Below are 21538 nucleotides of genomic sequence, written 5' to 3' on the forward strand. Positions count from 1 at the left end.
AGGAAATATTCCTTCAGGGAACACAGTGACTGGGTACAGAAACACTCCTTCAAGGAGCACAGTGATTGGGTACAGACACACTCCTTCAGAGAACACAGTGACTGGGTACAGAAACACTCCTTCAGAGAACACAGTGACTGGGTACAGAAACACTCCTTCAGAGAGCACAGTGACTGGGTACAGAAACACTCCTTCAGAGAGCGCAGTGACTGGGTACAGAAACACTCCTTCAGAGCGCACAGTGACTGGGTACAGAAGCACTCCTTCAGGGAGCACAGTGACTGGGTACTGGAACACATCCTTCAGAGTCCAGTGCCTGGGTACAGAAACACTCCTTCAGAGCGCACAGATACTGGGTACAGAAACACTCCTTCAGAGAGCGCAGTGACTGGGTACAGAAACACTCCTTCAGAGCGCACAGTGACTGGGTACAGAAACACTCCTTCAGGGAGCACAGTGTCTGGGTACAGAAACACTCCTTCAGAGAGCACAGTGACTGGGTACAGAAACACTCCTTCAGGGAGCACAGTGACTGGGTACAGAAACACTCCTTCAGGGAGCACAGTGACTGGGTACAAAAACACTCCTTCAGGAGCACAGTGACTGGGTACAGAAATACTGCTTCAAAGAGCACAGTGACTGGGTACAGAAACACCCCTTCAGAGAGCACAGTGACTGGGTACAGAAACACTCCTTCAGAGAGCACAGTAGCTAGGTACAGAAACACTCCTTCAGAGAGCACAGTGACTGGGTACAGAAACACTCCTTCAGAGAGCACAGTAGCTAGGTACAGAAACACTCCTTCAGGGAGCATCGTGACTGGGTACAGAAACACTCCTTCAGGGAGCACCGTGACTGGGTACAGAAACATTCCTTCAGGGAGCACAGTGACTGGGTACAGACACACTCCTTCAAAGAGCACAATGACTGGGTACAGAAACACTCCTTCAGGGAGCACAGTGACTGGGTACAGACACACTCCTTCAAAGAGCACAATGACTGGGTACAGAAACACTCCTTCAGGGAGCACGGTGACTGGGTACAGAAACATACCTTTTGGGAGCACAGTGACTTCATACAGAATCACTCCGTCAAAGAACACAGTGATTGGGTACAGAAACACTCCTTCAGAGAATACAGTGACTGGGTACAGAAACACTCCTTCAGAGAGCACAGTAACTGGGTACAGAAACACTCCTTCAGAGAGCACAGTAACCTGGTACACAAATACACCTTCTGGGAAAAAAGTGACTGGGTACAGAAACACTCCTTCAGGGAGCACAGTGACTGGGTACAGAAACACCGCTTCAAAGAGCACGGTGAGTGGGTACAGAAACACCCCGACAGATATCACAGTGACTGGGTACAGACACACTCCTTCAGAGAGCACAGTGACTGGGTACAGAAACACTCCTTCACCGAGCACAGTGACTTTATACAGAAACACTCCTTCAGAGAGCACAGTCACTGGGTACAGAAACACTCCTTCAGAGAGCACAGAGAGTGGGTACAGAAACACCCCTACAGATATGATAGTGACTGGGTACAGACACACTCCTTCAGAGAGCACAGTGACTGGGTACAGAAACACTCCTTCACCGAGCACAGTGACTTTGTGCAGAAACACTCCTTCAGAGGTCACCGTGACTGGGTACAGGAAATATTCCTTCAGGGAACACAGAGACTGGGTACAGAAACACTCCTTCAAGGATCACAGTAGCTGGATACAGAAACACTCCTTCAGAGAGCGGAGTGACTGATTACAGAAGCACTCCTTCAGAGAGCACAGTGACTGGGTACTGGAACACATCCTTCAGAGTCCAGTGCCTGGGTACAGCAACACTCCTTCAGAGAACAAAGTGACTGGGTACAGAATCACACCTTCAGGGAGCACAGTGACTGGGTACAGAAACACTCCTTCAGAGGGCACAGTGACTGGGTACAGAAACACTCCTTCAAGGAGCACAGTGACTGGGTACAGAAACACTCCTTCAGGGAGCACAGTGACTGGGTACAGAAACACTCCTTCAAGGAGCACAGTGACTGGGTACAGAAACACTCCTTCAGAGAGCACAGTGACTGGGTACAGAAACACTCCTTCAGAGAACACAGTGAATGGGGACAGAAACACTCCGTCAGAGAACACAGTGACTGGGTACAGAAACACTCCTTCAAGGAGCACAGTGATTGGGTACAGAAACACTCCTTCAGAGAGCACAGTGACTGGGTACAGAAACACACCTTTTGGGAGCAAAGTGACTGGGTACAGAAACAATCCCACTGGGAGCACAGTGACTTCATACAGAAACACTCCGTCAGAGAACACAGTGATTGGGTACAGAAACACTCCTTCAGAGAACACAGTGACTGGGTACAGAAACACTCCTTCAGAGAACACAGTGACTGGGTACAGAAACACTCCTTCAGAGAGCACAGTGACTGGGTACAGAAACACTCCTTCAGAGAGCGCAGTGACTGGGTACAGAAACACTCCTTCAGAGCGCACAGTGACTGGGTACAGAAGCACTCCTTCAGGGAGCACAGTGACTGGGTACTGGAACACATCCTTCAGAGTCCAGTGCCTGGGTACAGAAACACTCCTTCAGAGCGCACAGATACTGGGTACAGAAACACTCCTTCAGAGAGCGCAGTGACTGGGTACAGAAACACTCCTTCAGAGCGCAGTGACTGGGTACAGAAACACTCCTTCAGAGCGCACAGTGACTGGGTACAGAAACACTCCTTCAGGGAGCACAGTGTCTGGGTACAGAAACACCCCTTCAGAGAGCACAGTGACTGGGTACAGAAACACTCCTTCAGGGAGCACAGTGACTGGGTACAGAAACACTCCTTCAGGGAGCACAGTGACTGGGTACAAAAACACTCCTTCAGGAGCACAGTGACTGGGTACAGAAATACTGCTTCAAAGAGCACAGTGACTGGGTACAGAAACACCCCTTCAGAGAGCACAGTGACTGGGTACAGAAACACTCCTTCAGAGAGCACAATAGCTAGGTACAGAAACACTCCTTCAGAGAGCATAGTGACTGGGTACAGAAACACTCCTTCAGAGAGCACAGTAGCTAGGTACAGAAACACTCCTTCAGGGAGCATCGTGACTGGGTACAGAAACACTCCTTCAGGGAGCACCGTGACTGGGTACAGAAACATTCCTTCAGGGAGCACAGTGACTGGGTACAGAAACACTCCGTCAGAGAGCATAAACACTGGGTATAGAAATACTCCTTCAGAGGGCACAGTGACTGGGTATAGAGACACTCCCTCAGAGAGCACAGTGACTGGGTACACAAACTCTCCGTTAGAGAGCATAGATTCTGTGTATAAAAATACTCCTTCAGGGAGCACAGTGACTTTGTGCAGGATATATACCATCAGGGAACACAGTGACTGGGTACAGTTACACTCCTTCAGAGAGCATAGACTCTGGGTACAGAAATACTCCTTTAGGGAGCACAGTGACAGGTCCGAGAAACACTCCTTCAGAGTGCATACTAATTAGGTCCAGAAACACACCTTCAGGGCGCACAGAGACTAGCGAAAGAAACAATCCTTCAGAGAGCACAGTTCCTGAGTACAGAAACACACCTTCAGGGACCACAGTGACTGGGTACAGAAACACTCCCTCAGGGAGCACAATGAATGGGTGCACAAACACTCCGTCAGAGAGCATAGAGGCTGCGTACAAAAATACTCCTTCAGGGAGCACAATGACTTTGTACAGACACACTCCTTCAGAGAGCACTGTGAATGGGTACAGGAAATATTCCGTCAGGGAACACAGTGACTGCGTACAGAAACACTCCCTCAGAGAGCACAGTGACTGGGTACAGAAACACTCCTTCAGGGAGCACAGTGACTGGGTACAGAAACACTCCTTCAGGGAGCACAGTGACTGGGTACAGAAACAATCCTTCAGCGAGCACACTGATTGGGTACAGAAACACGCCTTCAGGGAGCACAGTGACTGGGTACAGAAACACTCCTTCAGAGAGCACAGTGACTGGGTACAGAAACACTCCTTCAGGGGGCACAGTGACTGGGTACAGAAACGCTCCTTCAGGGGGCACAGTGACTGGGTACAGATACACTCCTTCAGGGAGCACCGTGACTGGGTACAGAAACACTCCCTCAGAGAGCACAGTGACTGGGTACAGAAACACTCCTTCAGAGAGCACAGTGACTGGGTACAGAAACACTCCTTCAGAGGGCACAGGGACTGGGTACAGAAACACACCTTCAGAGGGCACAGTGACTGGGTACAGAAACACTCCTTCAGAGGGCACAGGGACTGGGTACAGAAACACACCTTCAGAGGGCACAGTGACTGTGTACAGAAACACTCCTTCAGAGAGCACAGTGACTGGGTACAGAAACACACCTTCAGGGAGCACAGTGACTGGGTTCAGATGCAGTCTGTTCGTACTCAGTGGGTTAATGATATTTTTCTGTGTATGGAATATGCTGAAGGCTCACGGCCTGCAGCAGGCATGAGTTGACAATCCCGAGTTGCACATTTCTGCAGTTACTCCAAATCTGATATGTAGCACATGCACATGCACAGTTGTGCATCATGGGCGCTGAGAAGAATATTGTTCGATTACTTTGGGAAGTGGATGTTTGGAGGAGTTGCTGTGCAGGTTAACATTGCCCATGATTGTCTCCTCTCACTCTGCAGGCCATGGTCACGTTGTGGTTCTGCCTGTCTTTTTTCCGAAAGGGACAACTGCCACTTTCTTCCCGTCCCCAGTGGACTGTCAACACCTTGGCTGTTGGCAGCTCCCCTGCAGTCAAACCCTTTCTTTCTCTCCCCTTCTGGAGTGAGAATAATTGAGTTCTTGATGTTGGTGCCTGACTGTGTGGTGTGCCCTCCTATCCATTTTCACTTCCCATCCCTCCAAGGTTTGGTTTTTGCCTCACCTCTGGCTGTCCTTGAGCACTGATGGGCTGCCTTGTCCCTACAGAAATGTCCCTTTCCTCCCCCCCACCTCCCCCCCCCCCACAGTGTGAACATTACCTGTGTGTCGGAGCATGACAGAGAACATTCAACAGCTATTCAACCTTGGAGAGTTAAACACAGCCGTGCCTCGCTTTCTTTGTGCACTTCTTGGAAACTTACCAACAGCCATTCAGCCCATTAAAGCATTCTTGCCTTTCAGTGAGATCGATTGTTGCCTTTTAGTATTGTGGCTGTGCATTCGTACCTTGCTTTCTGATCATTTAATGCTGACACCCTGCAAGAGTACTCCTTGGAGTCATTGTTGGCGTATAAGAGGATGGTTGTGGTTGTTTGAGGTCAGTCAGCTCAGCTCCAGGACAACTCCGCAGGGGTTCCTGCTGAAAATGTAACCTATTTTCTCGTCAATTTGCTCAGAGATGTGACTCCACACTTTTGGCACAGGTGGGACTTGAACTCAGGCCTCGCTGTTCAAAGATTAGGACAGTACCTCTGTGCCACAAGAAGGCCCAAAAGCACGTCCAGCTCAGATATTCCGTACAAGTGTCCTCGACCCAACTATCTTTTGCTGATTCATTGATGACTACTCCTCCGTCATAAGGTCAGAAGGGGGATGTTCACCAACAATTGCCCAATGTTCAGCACCATTGCCACTCGTCAGATGCTGAAACAGTTCATGTTCAAATGCAACAAGACCTGGACAATAGCCAGTCGTATAGTAACAGTGGCACCATGCAAATGCCAGGCAATGTCCATCTCCCAACATGAGACAACCTACCCATTGCCCCTTGACATTCAACGGTGTTGCCATCATTGAATCCCTCATTATCAACATTCTGGAGATTCCTGTTTACCAGAAACTCACCTGACTGGCCAGATCAATAAAGTGGCTTCAACAGCAGGTCAGAGGCGAGGAATACCATGGGTGAGTGTCTCACTTCCTGACTCCCCAAAGCAGGTCCAAGGCACAAGTCAGGAGTATGATGGAAGACTCCCCATTTACCTGGATGGGTGCAACTCCAAAAACACTCAAGAAACTTGACACCATCCAGGACAAAGTAGCCCGCTTGACTTGCACTATGTTTACAAACATCTACTACCTTCGTCACTGATGCTCAACAGCGTAACACTTCGAAAAAAGCACTGCAGGAATTCACCCAAGATCCTTAGATAGCACTTTCCAAACCCATGACCTCTTCCATCCAGAATGACAAGGAACACCACCACCTGCAAATTCCTCTCCAAGCCACTCACCATCCTGACTTGGAAGTATATGACCATTCATTCACTGTCACTGGGTTAAAAATTGTGAAATCCCTGAAGGCACTGTGGGTCTACCTGCAGCTCACCACTACCTTCTCAAGGGAAACTAGGAACAGGCAATAAATTCTGGGCCACTTAATGACCCCCATATCCCAAAAGTGAATGAAAAACATTTGTATTTTTTCATTTCTGTTCTTTTTATTGTAGCCAAAGCCAAACAGCTATTTGGCAAAGAGACCTACAGTTCTGAAGAGTCATCATTCGGGACTCGAAACAGTTACCATTTTTCACTCTCCACAGATGCTGCCAGATTTATTGAGTTTCTTCTGTATTTGTTTCAGATCTCCAGTGTCTGCAAGATTTTGATTTTATTTTGGATTTGCACTGTTAGGTGTGATGCTGAGCTAACTATTCCCAGCTCATGGTTGGAATAGAATGCTCCTCGTGTTAGTACTCTGCCTGAGGTTTATTTGGTGAAGGACAAATGTCTTGTGAGCCTGAAAGAGGAGAGGCTATTGTAATTTTCAGATGTAACTTATTGCATGATAGCTATAGGTGCAAGTTACACTGGGGAGTTAGGTGTAATACCTGCAATGTCTATTTCCACACACATCTGCCTCCATTTGGATTTCCTGATGACTTCCTCTTTGCCTCATGCAAGACTACAACACACTCAAATTGGGTGGAACGTTTTGTACTCTTCAACACTAACTGTTACCTTTTACAACATCTCTGAAGTCTCCAAATCTTTATTTTGTGCAAAACTACGTTAGCCAGCTTTAGTTTGTAGTTCATCGTTGGCATTACAATGTCATCCGCAGGCCCACAAACTTAGGAACTGATTTCCTCTTGTCTGCCATGACTGGGAAAAATGTCAGGAATCTTGCAGGGAAGCTTCGAGTGACAGTGTTTGTCTGGGTGCACAATGGGTTTAAAAAATGATGGTGGCACGAGAAATTCCAGGGTATCCGGTGAATAGTGATTTTTTTTCCAGAAATAGTTCATTGCAAGATGGGACTAGAATTGGCTGGGTGGGACACCACAGGGGTGGGTTAAGTAGTTAAGGAGGTAAATTTGGTAAGGTCGCCGGGCCTCTAGTTGCTCTCCAAAAAAACTCAATAGAAATCGTACCTAGCCAAAAAAAATGCATCATTCAGCTGAGAATAAAAGATCTCCTTGGGAAAAATGTCCATAGCATGATAGGATTTAGAATTCAGTTGACAGTGAGAAACTGGATCAGAAATATCAGTGCTAAACTCTAAACAGGTTGATTGCATTTAAATGAGGGCAGAGTTAGCTGGAGTGAACTGGGAAAGTGGTTTAGCACAAATGTGGCTGACCAGGTATTTGTTGTTCAAAATTCACCACATGTAGAGTCATGCAGCAGGAAAACAGTCAACCAGTCCATGCCAAACATAAGCCCAAATTGAGCTAGTCCCACCTGCCTGCTGATGGTCTATATCCCTCCCTTCCCATTCATTAACTTATCTAAGTGTTTTTAAATGTTGTAACTGTACCTGCATCCACCACCTCTTCTGGAAGTTCGGTCCACACACAAACCACCGTCTGTGTAAAAAAAGTTGCCTCTCATGTCCTTTTTAAATCTTTCTCCTCTGGCCTTAAAAACAAGCCCTGAACTCCCTGAAGAAGGGTAAAGACCCTTGTCACCCACTTTATCTATTATCCCTCATGAATTTATAAACCCCAATAAACTAACCGTTCAACCTTCCATGCTCCAGTGAAAAAAGATCCACCTTTCCAGTCTATTTTTATATCTCAAACCTTCCATTCCTGGCAACATTCTGGTCAATCTTTTCTGAACTATGTCCAGTTTAGTAATATACTTCCTTTAATAGGGTCACCAGAACTGGACACAGTGTTCCAGAAGATGCCTCAACAATGCCTTGTACAACCTCAACATGACGTCCCAACTCCTACACTCAAAGATCTGAGCAATGAAATAAGTTGGACGCTGCCTGAACTGCTGTGCTCTTCCAGCACCACTAATCCAGAATCTGGTTTCCAGCATCTGCGGTCATTGTTTTTAACTGCTCTTAACCACCCTGTCTACATGTAACACAAATTTCAAAGAATTATGCGCCTGAACCCCTAGAATATGTATGCCTCAGTGAGGAAGGAGTCGAGGAACAGGATAAACCGGCCAGAGTTCATCAAAGAGACTTACGATTAATTTGAAAGGAAAACCACATAATGTGACAAAGACTTGTGGTAAATGAGAGGATTGGCAATCTTTAAAAAGCTTAAAAAAGACAACCAAAACAAATAATAAAAAGGGAGAAAATAAATCATGAAGGCAGCCAAGCAGATAGTATAGAGATGGAGAACAAGAGTTCTTTCAATATATACAAAGGAAGGGAAAAGGCATCGTGAACATAGGTGCCTGGGAGAATGCTTTTGGGGAAATAATAATGGGGAAGCAGGAAACGATAGAGAACTGAATGAATACGTTGCATTGGTTTTCACAGTAAAAGACACGAACAAGTTCCAAAATTACTTAGTAATGAAGGGACAAAAGGAGGAGAGAAAATAAAATGGAAGGTTAGCCTTTATTTTAAAGGAAGTGGAGTGTAAAAGTAGGGAGCTGTTGCTAAAATTATACAGGGCACTTGTCATACCACAACTACAATACAGAGAACAGTTTTGTTCTCCTTATCTAAGGAAAGATATACTGACTTTGAAGCAATCCAGAAAAGGTTTATTAGATTCACACCAGGGACAGAAGGATTTTACTAGGCAGACTGGTTGAGCAGATTAAGCTTGTCGTCATGAAAGTTCAGAGAGGAGACTGGTTGAGCACACAAGATTCTTACAGAACTTGACAGTTGTTTCTCCTTGTGGGAGAGTCTAGGACCAGAGAGCATTCACTCAGAGTAAGGAGTTTTTAGATGAGATTAGATTCCCTACAGTATGGAAACAGGCCCTTCAGCCCAACAAGTCCACACCTACCCGCCGAAGAGTAAACCACCCAGACTTATTCCCCTGCCCTATATTTACCCTGACTAATGCACCTATCACTATGGGCAATTTAGCACGGCCAAATCACCCTGACCCGCACATCTTTGGACTGTGGGAGGAAACCGGAGCACCCGGAGGAAACCCACACAGACAATGTGCAAACTCCACATGGACAGTCACCTGAGGCAGGAATCGAACCCTGATCTCTGGCGCTGCAAGGCAGCAGTGCTAACCACTGAGCCACCGTGCCGCCATGCATATTTAAGATAGCGATGAGGAGGAATTTCTTCTCTCAGAGGGTAATCTTAACAGGGTGGGCCACTATGTGTATTCAATGCCATCTGATTCCGCATTATTGCCACCCTAACCACAGCTCTATCTGGCAAACTCCTCCGATGGGGTGGCATTACGTCAGTACAGCTTAGGGTGCACACCTTGGTTATATCTGCTCCAGCCTCTGGGCTGCAGCTTGTAGCCCCCACCCTGTGATTCAGAAACAAGGGATCTACTGACTGAGGCAGGTGACTGGGTGTGTGGTGTTCAAGGCTGGCGGGTGTGTAGGAATTTGCCTGTGGTTAGGGTGGCAATAATACGGAATCCCAGCAATCCATCTCTCTGGGCAGTACTTAAGACAGAAATAGATCACAGGAGGGCAAATACTGAGACCAGCTTTGTCTCAATGGTCTCATGTCCAATCTGTGAATGTAATATATATGAATAGATAGATAAGCCTCATGTCCATCTGCATTCGCAGCTGAGATACTGGCAAAGAAAGGCAGATTCCCAAAGTTGTCCATGAACACACAGATCAACAGTATTGGGCACAACACCTTTGGAAGCAAACTGCTTTAAGAGCTTTTGATAGTGAAGTGAATGGGCAACTTGTGATAGGCCATTTTCTATGCAGACTAATGTGAAATTACCTCATTAACGTGATAAAAGACAGAAGCTCAGGTATCTGTTAAAATGATTATAAAGATGGAATGAACAGGCTTGGAAGGCAATTGCAAGGACAAATCGAACATTGCCCTGATTTTGGTTGGAGGGCTGGAATGGACGTGAGGTGGGAGAGTTCTTACTGCAGCTGCACAAAGTCTTGGTTAAAGTGAACACAGGCGGCCAAAGATTCACACCTTCAGGAGGAGATGTCAGCCTTAGACCCTTATCAGCCTTAAGCCCACAACCTTATCTGACGAGAGAGAAGACTTGGCTTTGTAATAATGGCGAGCAGTGATCACAATTACTGAGAATGGTGGAGCTGGTGAGAGCACAGCAGGTGGAGGGCAGTCGGTATAAAATGAAGGATTGACAGTCAGAGAGGAGGAGGGTGTGTTTCAGAGAAGGAGGAGTGGGGGACAAGGAGGACAGCACTCACCCCACTTGTACTGAGCTTCAGGACGAGCGATCATGGAGCAGCGCTGGTGCCGGTTATGAAGGATCCCGCGACCCAGACCGTCCCAACCTCCTGGCTGGAGGACGCGTGGTGGCGAGCGGCCTGTGGTGGGTGAAAGAAAGAGAAGACGGATTCAGAATTACAGGAACGAGTAGGTCAGAAACAGAGGCAAGGAAACCAGAACAGTTACCATCAAAATTCATCTATATCCACAGGAGACTCTCCCTTCAGAAACAGATGCATCTGAATTGTATGGTGTACTCCAGATAACCCACTAGACTTGTATGTGGCCAGATCAGCATGATCTATTGGGCCTGTGTGGGATTATATTACAGCAGATAACACCCAGTAATATCTACTGCGCCCTGATATGATTATATTAAAGCTGATATCGTCCAGCACGATCTACTGTGCCCCTGTGTGATTAAATTACAGCAGATATCGCCCAAGATGATCTACTGCACCCCGGTGTGATTATATTACAGCAGTTATTGCCCAGTAATATCTACTGGGCCCCTGTGTAATGATATTACAGCAGATATCGGACATCAGCCAGTACGATCTACTGGGGCCCCATGTGAATATATTACAGCAGTTATTGCCCAGTAATATCTACTGGGCCACTGTGTGATTATATTACAGCAGACATCGGACATCAGCCAGTACGATCTACTGGGGCCCCATGTGAATATATTACAGCAGATATTGTCCAGCATGATCTACTGGATCCCCATGTGATTAAATTACAGCAGATATTGCCCAGCACAATCTATTGGACCCTGGTGTCATTAAATTACTGACTAGATTAGAGTGGTGCTGGAAAAGCACAGCAGGTCAAGCAGCATCCGAGGAGCAGGAAAATCGACGTTTCGGGCAAAAGCCCTTCATCAGGAATAGAGGCAGGGTGCCTGCAGAATTTGGGGTATCACCCAGCATGATCTACTGGACCCCAGTGTGATTAAATTACAGCCAATACTGCCCAGTCCGATCCGCTGTGCCCCCATGTGATTATATTACAGCAGATATCACCCAGCGTGATCTACTGGATCCCCATGTGATTATATGGCAGCAGATATAGCCCAGCATGATCTACTGGGCCTCTGTGTGATTATGTTACAGCAGATATTGCCCAGCATGATCTACTAGAGGCCGGTGTGATTATATTACAGCAGATATCTCCCAGCATGATCTACTGGGCCCTGGTGTGATTATATTATGGCAGATATTGTCCAACATGATCTACTGAGCCTCCATGTGATTATATTACAGCATGTATTGCCCAGCACAATCTACTGGACCCTGGTGTGATTACGTTACTGCAGATTTCACCCAGCACAATCTACTGGGCCCCCTTGTGTTATATTACAACAGATATTGCCCAATCTGATCTACTGGGCCCCCATGTGATTATATGGAAGCAGATATCTGCTGTAGTATAATCACACTGGGACATTGTCGATCGTGTTGGGCAATATCTGCTGTAATATAATCACAAAGGGGTCCAGTAGATCGTGCCGGGCGATATTTGCTGTAATCTAATCACATGGGGCGGCACGGGGCGGCACGGTGGCACAGTGGTTAGCACTGCTGCCTCACAGTGCCAGAGTCCTGGGTTCAATTCCCATCTCAGGCGACTGACTGTGTAGAGTTTGCACATTCTCCCCGTGTCTGTGTGGGTTTCCTCCAGGTGCTCCGGTTTCCTCCCACAATCCAAAAATGTGCAGGCTAGGTGAATTGGTCACGCTAAATTGCCCATAGTGTTAGCTGAAGGGGCTAATGTAGGGGAATGAGTCTGGGTGGATTGCGCTTCGGTGGGTTGGTGTGGACTTGTTGGGCCGAAGGGCCTGTTTCCACACTGTGAGTAATCTAACTATCACCCAGTATGATGTACTGGACCCCAGTGTGATTATATTACAGCAGATATCGCCCAGCATGATCTACTGTGCCCCTGTGTGATTATATTACAGCAGATATTGCCCAGCATGATCTACTGTGCCTCTGTGTGATTATATTAGAGCAGATATCATCAAGCATGATCTACCAGACCCCTGTGTGATTAAATTACAGCAGATATCACCCAGCATGATCTACTGTGCCTCTGTGTGATTATATTAGAGCAGATATCATCAAGCATGATCTACCAGACCCCTGTGTGATTATATTACAGCAGATATCACCCAGCAGGATCTACTGTGCCCCTGTGTGATTATATTACAGCAGATATCACCCAGCATGATCTACTGTGCCCCTCTGTGATTATATTACAGCAGATATCACCCAGCATGATCTACTGTGCCTCTGTGTGATTATATTAGAGCAGATATCATCAAGCATGATCTACCAGACCCCTGTGTGATTAAATTACAGCAGATATCACCCAGCATGATCTACTGTGCCCCTGTGTGATTATATTACAGCAGATATCACCCAGCATGATCTACCAGACCACTGTATGATTAAATTACAGCAGATATCACCTAGCACGATTTACTGTGCCCCTGTGTGATTATATCACAGCAGACATCAGCCAGTACGATCTACTGGATCCCCATGTGAATATATTGCAGCAGATATCGCCCAGCATGTTTGACTGGACACTGGTGTAACTATATTACAGCAGATATCATCCAGCATGATCTGCTGGACCCCCATGGGATTATATTTCAGCAGATATCGCCCAGCATGGTCTACTGAACCCTGGTGTAATTATATTACAGCAGATATTACCTAGCATCATCTACCTGAGCCCCCTGCGTGATTATATTCCAGCAGATATCAGCCAGTAATATCTACTGGGTCCCCATGTGATTATATTACAGCAGACATCAGCCAGTACGATCTACTGTGCCCCTGCGTGATTATATTCCAGCAGATGTCACCCAGTAGTATCTATTGGGCCCCTGTGTGTTTCTGTTACAGCAGATGCCATGCAGTACGATCTACTGGGTATCTGTGTGATTAGATTATAGCAGATATTGCACAGCATGATCTACTGGGCCCCTGTTAGACATGGCAGTTAGACCTTCTGTTAATGAAACCAAACACTCAGAAAAGCTCATCTCACCTCATAATCTGTACACAATGAGTATGAGTGACAGAAAACTCCCAATGTCCAGTATTTAAAGAAAAAGATATAAATTTATTCTTTAACTCTAAAAATGAACAATAATCAACAACTATTCACAACTCTAAGCCTCCCCTCTCTTAAATGTGTGTTATCTGCTTCCAACTCTACGACAATATATTAGATTAGATGATTAGATTACTTACAGTGTGGAAACAGGCCCTTCGGCCCAACATGTCCACACCGACCCTTCGAAGAGCAACCCACCCAGACCCATTCCTGTACGTTTACCCCTTCACTTAACACTACGGGCAATTTAGCATGGCCAGTTCACCCAACCTGTACATTTTTGGACTGTGGGAGGAAACCAGAGCACCCAGAGGAAACCCACGCAGACACGGGGGAGAATGTGCAAACTCCACACAGACAGTTGCCTGAGGCGAGAATTGAACCCGGGTCTCTGGCGCTGTGAGGCAGCAGTGCTAACCAAATAAAAGCCTGTATGAAAATTACATCAACTTAATTTCAAAACATGCAGCGGCTGTCGTCAGTGTCTGTCTCCCTCTGGCTGAAGATTTCTCTAGGTTGTCTTTGGTGTTTTGCTGCAAAGATGGTTCATATAAAAAAGACACCTTTGATACAGAGTGTTTTGCTGGCAGTTACTCTGTCAATGGCAGTTGGTCTCACTCTCTGTCAAAATGCCTGCTTCTTTATACCCCCAGCATCAGGTTGTCTCATTGGTTCGATGTTGGCAAAACAATAAATTCAAAATGGATTGGTTTTTTTAGTATCCTGGAGCATAGCATAATTAAAACTGATTGGCTAAATTCAAATGGTTGTCAAAACAGCAACCAAAGCTCACATATTTCTTTCACAGCCAAATGTTCCATATTTTCAACTTTCCAGTACACTCAGAGACTGCTAACCATTCACATGACCAGTGCTGCAAGGTCTTTGTACAAAACAGCTTTCACTCTGACTTAAAGGTACAGTACACACCTTCAACTTCAAAACATCCCTGTATTACAGCAGATATGACCCAGTACGATGGACTGGACCTTAGATACTTAGATACTTAGATTACTTACAGAGTGGAAACAGGCCCTTCGGCCCAACAAGTCCACACCTCCGAAGAGCAACTGTCGAGTACTATGATCGTACTCAACTAAACACCATCGTAAGAACAGAAGGAAAAGGAACAGGAGTAGGCCATTCAGCCCCTCAAGCTTGCTCTACCCTTCAGTAGAATCATGGGTGATCCAACATTCCTCACCTCCACTTTCCTGCCCTCTCCCCAACAAAAGTCAATTCCCCTCCTGATCGAGAATCTCTCTCAGCAGCTGGAAGCAGTCTGCAGCCTTTGCTGCTTTGGGCTAACGGTGACAGGCACCCTGTTCCCTTCCTCTGCTCACAACTCGGGAAATGGAAAAACAGCAAACTGGCGCAAAAAGCTTAAAAACATTATTCCCATCACTTATTTACAACAAATATTAAAGCAACATGATAAAAGGCTGGACAGGTTCGGCCAGTGTCCCCTGGAGTTCAGAAGAGTCTGAGATGACTGCAGATAATATTCTGAGGGGACCTAACTGGGCAGACATTAAAAATATATTCCCTTCTGTCAGGGAATCTAGATCTAGGGATAATAGTTTAAAAATAAGGGCTAGTCCATTTAAAACAGACATGAGGGAAAAAAACATTTATCTGAATGTTCCTCAAAAGGCAAAAGATGCAGAATATTAAAATATTTTCAAGGCAAAAGTTCACAGATTTACGATTACCAAGGGGATGAAAGACTATCGGGATACACGGGAATGTAGAATGAATGGTGGAGCATCCTGGAAGGGCTGAGTGGTGCACTCTTGTTCCTTGATTGTTTGTTATAGTAAATCTTGTTAAATTATTAGGGGGTGGCACAGACTCAGTGGTTAGCACTGCTGCCTCACAGGACCAGTAACCCAGTTCGATTCCAGCCTCGGGTGACTGTCTGTGTGGAGTTTGCACATTCTCCCCGTGTCTGCGTGGGTTTCCTCCGGGTGCTCTGGTTTCCTCCCACAGTCTAAAGATGCTAAATTGCCCCTAATGTCCAGTGGTGAAGTACATAATCCTGGTTCCATTGTGTGAAGTACAGAATCCTGGTCCACGCTTTCTGTTCACCTGAATCTGAAGAGTCCAGTAAAATTCAGCATGCTATGATAAAATGTTTAGCTTTTGTGATGGCTCTGGGATGATAGGGGAGCTGGATTTCCAGTGCACCACCCTAGTGCATTGTAAGATAGGAAGACCTCAAGTTTGATGCCCTCTTTGTGGTGATCTTGGCGTGGGCTCAGTGAAGAGCTCTGCTGGCGGTGAGTGCAAGCCGCAGCTCAGGGGCAATCGAATGCGTTGGTCACATAAATCCAGGCTGACCCTCCCAGTGCAGCACTGAGAGAGAAGGCTGTACTGTTGAAGGGACCAGCTTTCAAAGATGTTCAGCTGAGGCCAGTCAACTGTGTAAGAAGGACAGAAAGCATTCCACACCACGATCAGAGGAAAGAGTTGGCAAGACCTCCCCAGGGTCATGGACTGAGCGCAGGGGAAGACAATTTAGGATGCTGGAGGGCTATCTTCACAGGTCTCACCAGACAACACTGAGGCAAGTCCTCAGGGCACTGCCCACTCACAGACTCTTCATCAATCGAATGATGTGAGCCAGGCTAAAACCAGCCCAGCTTGAGGTCAGAGCAGTGCACAGCCCTTCCTTCACAAAACCTTATCCGGATGTATTAATCATTCTGGAATTTTCATTAACTCTTCACACCACGTGGAGGAGTTGTTCACTGTAATATCCGTACATCTGAACAGCTGTAAAGGGCAGCAAAAGACAAGGTTGCAATAAGAATTTAATAAATAGAACCAGCCTGTTACAGAAAATTAATGAGATGAAGCAGACCCACTTGTAATTTCAGATTTGCCTTCCAGTGATGGAAACCTGACAGAAATAGAACAAGTTTCAAGATGAATACTTGACGAGATGAAATCAGGAAGTACTCAGTGCCAACAGCCACAGCCCCTGAACAACAAACTGTCGCTTGGGTCATGGTGAAAGCCATTCAGCTGCTCCTCCCCTTCCAATCAAATCATGGCTGGTCTTTTGCTCCACTCCCGCTGTCTGATCGAAATCGCACTCCCGGATTTCACTCCTGACTGGCCTGGCTACAGTTTTAATCATCAGGCATTCCTGATGTCCAGAACCAGGGGTCACATTCCAAGGATACGGGGGCAGGCCATTTAGGACTGAGATGAGGAGAAATGTCTTCAACCAGAGAGGGGTGAGCCTGTGGAATTCTCTACTATAGAAACTGGTTGAGGCTGAAACATTGAACGGCTTCAAGGGATTCTTATGGTTAAAGGGATTGAAGGGTATGGAGGAGAACGCAGGAACAATGTAATGATTTGGATGACCAGCCGTGATCATACTGAATACAGACCTGAAGGACCGAATGATGTACTCCTACGCTTATATTCAGTCTATCTTCTATGCTTTATATTTGGCCACTCATTCTCAATGATCTCCAATAGGGTTTCTTGGTATATCCATACCCTGTCAAATCCTGTTCCCATTTTGAACATCTTGATTGGTTCACATTTCAACATTCTGGCTCCAATAAGATAAATAAGTCACATTTACCAAGGAAGTGTTCTTTAATATCTTTGACAACCCTCAGATCATCCTGAGACCAGCTAGAGCCAATGAAGTAATCTTGGAACTATATCACCATTTTGTAACATATGGTGCCGACCAGTCAATACATACACAGCAAAACCCTGCTAACACGGTGTTGAAAGAAATGATCAGAGTGCCTGATTTTGGTACAGAGGGAATATCCACTCCAAAACAGTAGAAAGTTTTCTTAAATTGCAATGGTGCTTTAAATTATTTTGTTGGCTGTAGAGTATTTGGAGGCATCTTATATTAGATTAAGCATTTCCAACCTCGTCACCTCCCCACACCACTGCTTCCCCAACTCCCTCCCCACATTCCCTCCCATTCACACAGATTTCAGTTCCACCAGGAATCCTTGATACATGTTCAAACACTACCCCAGCACCAAAGACTGCCACTTTCACCTCGCCATGTCTTCACAATCCAGCTCCACTGTGCACTGAGTCCGGAATGAGATCGAGAGCGAACTGGTTGTTGCCAAGTGAATCCTGTTTGACAGTGTTGTTGGTGACACTGCCCAGTGGGACAATGTTTGGCCTGTTTGGATGGTCTCTGTTTTCTGTGAATAATTTTCCCCATTGTCAAGTCGATGCCCATATTGCAGTTGCACAGGTATGTTTTAGTGAGGGGTACGATTAGTTCTCGAGCACAAGATGATCACACAGAGCTCAGACGAAGTAACTTGAGCAGAGTGCATCCCTTAAGTTAATGAAGCAGATGGGTTTTCTTTTACATCACAATCAATCCACCCGTATTATGATGCCCATTACTGGCACTAGTTTTCCATGCCAGATTTATGAACTGAATTTAGTCCACCAGCTGCCATGCGTGATTTAAACATTTATTTCCACAGCTGTAGTCCTGTCCTCTCGTTCACTAATATCATCTCCACGTTACTGCTGCTGTGGCTCTTTGTCAACATCAATTTAACAATGCTCCTGTGAGACGCTTTAGGATATTTGACTGTTAAAAGGGCCAGATAAATGGCATGGTTCATCTGGTTTTTATTGCTTGTCTGTTCCATTATCACATAAGTGATACCAGTCAGGGACAGAAGTGTTTCTGCTGAAACCTATGCAAAATATCAGGTATAAATGTCAAGCTAACTCTCCCGTTTGGAAAGTGGCAGGATAGGTTATAGATATTTTCTAAAACTGGCCTGTTCAGAGATGTTATTACACACCTCTGGAGCAGTTAATGTCACTAGCTACTGCACCACAATGGACATCGGCTGCAGCATTGACTTTCACAACTCATGTCAATTATACTCCAAATTAAACTCACTGGCAAATAATGAGAGGCAGCACATAACAAGTATATGGGCTTGTCAAAAGTTGTGGAGTCAGATTTCCATGGTGCGTCAGGAAATTCTTTGAGGCCTGATGGGACCCAGATGCGATTATCCTGTCCCCATTCCTGACACATCCAATTGTTATGGTAGCGGAAAATGGAGCAGGGCAAGATTTAGAACAGAAACCTGGACTCAGCAGAGCTGTTTGGCGCTGAGTCCAAATAGACCACAGTAACGCTGTTGCAATGGCCTTAACCAGCAATGCAGGAGTCGCAAGTTGATAAAGTAGAAATAAATATCCTTATAGGAAAGATAAGATTTAAGGGTCATGAGCTGATCTCTTTTTTAAAGTAGCCTGCTCTTTAAACATAAAAAAGGCTGTCACTGAGAGTTTAAGAAAAAACCTTCTGTGTGATGGTTTGATGGATAAATCTCTGATGTAGGCTGAAAACACCCCTGACGATCATGCATTCCCATGCAGCTTATTACTGACACTTTTCCACAGGCAATTTTATTACCTCATGCTGAGCTGCATTTCAAAAATTTACAATGATTGGTTCTCTATACAAATGTTTAATTGACAGTTTAAATAGGCTATTGGAGAGTTAGGTGTCTTTGATATGGCAAATGAATAGAAGTGTGTTTGCAATTATAAAATTAACTATTTGAGGAGATTTAAAACTTTGAATGGATTTCATGGACAGGAATTTTTATTGCGATGATGCTGTTCCTTTAACAAAGTTTTGTTTTCCTTTTTTTTCCTGAAAAGACATCAAAGACATAGACTCAGACAAATCTGGGGTTGAATAGTTTTAGGGCCAGTCTGATTATAGCTAACAGATACTGCCTCAGGCAGAAGGCTTTCAATTTTAAAAAAAGACCTATTGTACAATGAAAGGGCAATGGCTTTTGCTGATCTGGCTAGTCACTGAAAGCAGTCAGGTAGTTTTGAAGCTGCTGGACCCAAAGAAGCAGGTCCATGGTTATACTCACTTTTTGCCTTCTCTCCTGTTAGACCATGTGTTTGATTTTACCTTCTGTGCCAAGGGGTGTTTATGGGGATTGTTGCAAGTGTTGGAACAACATCATTAAGATGAGATAATCTGTTGGGTTTGTGGATAGGCTAAGCTATTTTGATTTCTGTTCTCTGTTGTTTGTGTAACATTCCGTAATCTTGTAAATAAACTCTGTTTTGTTTAAAACTATGTGGGTTTACCAGGTGCATCATTTCTGAAATACCCACGTTATATCTGCTTAAAACAAAGTTAGGGTCTGGGATACTTTCTTGAAATGTTTGATGGGGTCTGGCCTGGTCCATAACATTATCCAGTGTCAAGCATTCCAGAATTAAAGTCATATTGGAATGTCCAATTGTCATAAAGAGATTAGGATTTGACCTCTGAGCTGCTACAGTTGGACCACTCTGAGAAGTGAAGAGATGCTGTAGAAATCCTCTGGTGATTCAAGATGACAGTCTTGTGTGGTATCTTAGCAACAGGATAGGCCATTCAGCCCCCCCCCCCCCCCCCATGGTGTGCTGCTACTGAGACAATCATGCTGATATGCACTGTAAGTTCACATTCCCATTTTACTTCCTATGAGACTCTATCAATCAAACTCAGTTAAAACGTTCCACTGACCTCAGTCTCAATAGTTTTCTAAGAGGATGGAGAAAGGAGAGAGAAGGAGTGGGAAAGGGAGAAGAGAGTGAGACAATGAGAGTGAGCGAGGGACAGAAACACAAGCAGAATTTTATGGAATGAAGTTCTTCGTGAAATCCATCATTTTACTGACTCAAAGTCTCATTTGGGAAATTGTTTATATCAATTATTCTTGGGATGTGAGCTTTGCTGGCTGGGCCAGCACTTCTTATCCATCCATAATGGCTCAGAGGGCAGTTAAAATTCCATTATATTGTTGTGGGTCCAGAAATATAAGCAGCTAGACCAGGTAAGGATTTCCTTCCCTAAAAACATTAGTGAACCAGATCGGCTTTTACAACAATTGATAATGATTACAAGGTCACCATTATGTGTCATACTTCTTCAGTGGTGTTGGAGCTGTACCCATCCAGGCAAGTGAGGAGTATTCCATCACACTCCTGATTTGTACCTTGTCGATGACGGATAGACTCTGGGGAGTTACTTATTGCAGTACTCCTAACGTCTGACCTGCTATTGTAGCCATTGTGTTTATGTGGTCAGTCCAGTTGAATTTTGTGTCAATGGTAACTCCCAAGATGTTGATACTGCGGGATTCAGTGATGGTAACAGTGAATGTAAAAGGAGTGATTATTGGATTCTCTCTTGTTGGAGATGGTCACTTCCTGGCATTTATATGGTGCAAATCTTACTTGTCACTTTTCAGCCCAAGCCTGGATATTGTCCAAATCTTGTTGTATTTGAACACTGACTGCTTCAGTGTTTGAGGAGTCACAATTGATGCAATCATCAGCGAACTTGCCCACTTCTGACCTTATGATGAAGGGAAGGTCATTGATGAAGCATTTGAAAATGGTTGGACCTTGGACACTAACCTGAAGGACTCCTGTAGAGATGTCCTGGAACTGAGATGATGGACCTCCAAAAACTACAACCACCTTCCTCTGTGTCATGTATGACTCCACCCACTGGAGAGTTTGCCCTCTGATACTCATTGATTCCAGGTTTGCATGGGCTCCTTGATGCTACACTCAGTTGAAAGCAGCCTTGGTATCAAGGGATGTCACTCTCACCTCACCCTTGGAATTCAGCTTTTTTGTCCATGTTTGAACCAAGGCTGTAATGAGGACCCTGGTGGAACCCAAACTGGGCATCACTGAGCAGGTTATTGCTGAGCAGGTGCTGCTTGATAGCACTGGTGATGACACC

At 45.4% G+C, this 21538-nt stretch overlaps 1 protein-coding gene across 12 annotated transcripts in view; it reads right to left on the reverse strand.

Moving 5' to 3' along the window:
• Positions 1-21538, reverse strand: part of LOC140455148 (ras/Rap GTPase-activating protein SynGAP-like) — a 1171996-nt gene that overhangs the window by 1014187 nt on the left and 136271 nt on the right. For all 12 annotated transcript variants that reach the window (XM_072549832.1, XM_072549831.1, XM_072549829.1 and 9 more), the window contains one exon: positions 10590-10709. In XM_072549832.1, the coding sequence (XP_072405933.1) occupies positions 10590-10709 (120 nt within the window). The remainder of the gene's footprint in view (positions 1-10589; positions 10710-21538) is intronic.

The sequence above is a fragment of the Chiloscyllium punctatum genome, chromosome 30 (assembly GCF_047496795.1).
Source record: "Chiloscyllium punctatum isolate Juve2018m chromosome 30, sChiPun1.3, whole genome shotgun sequence".
NCBI lineage: Eukaryota > Metazoa > Chordata > Chondrichthyes > Orectolobiformes > Hemiscylliidae > Chiloscyllium > Chiloscyllium punctatum.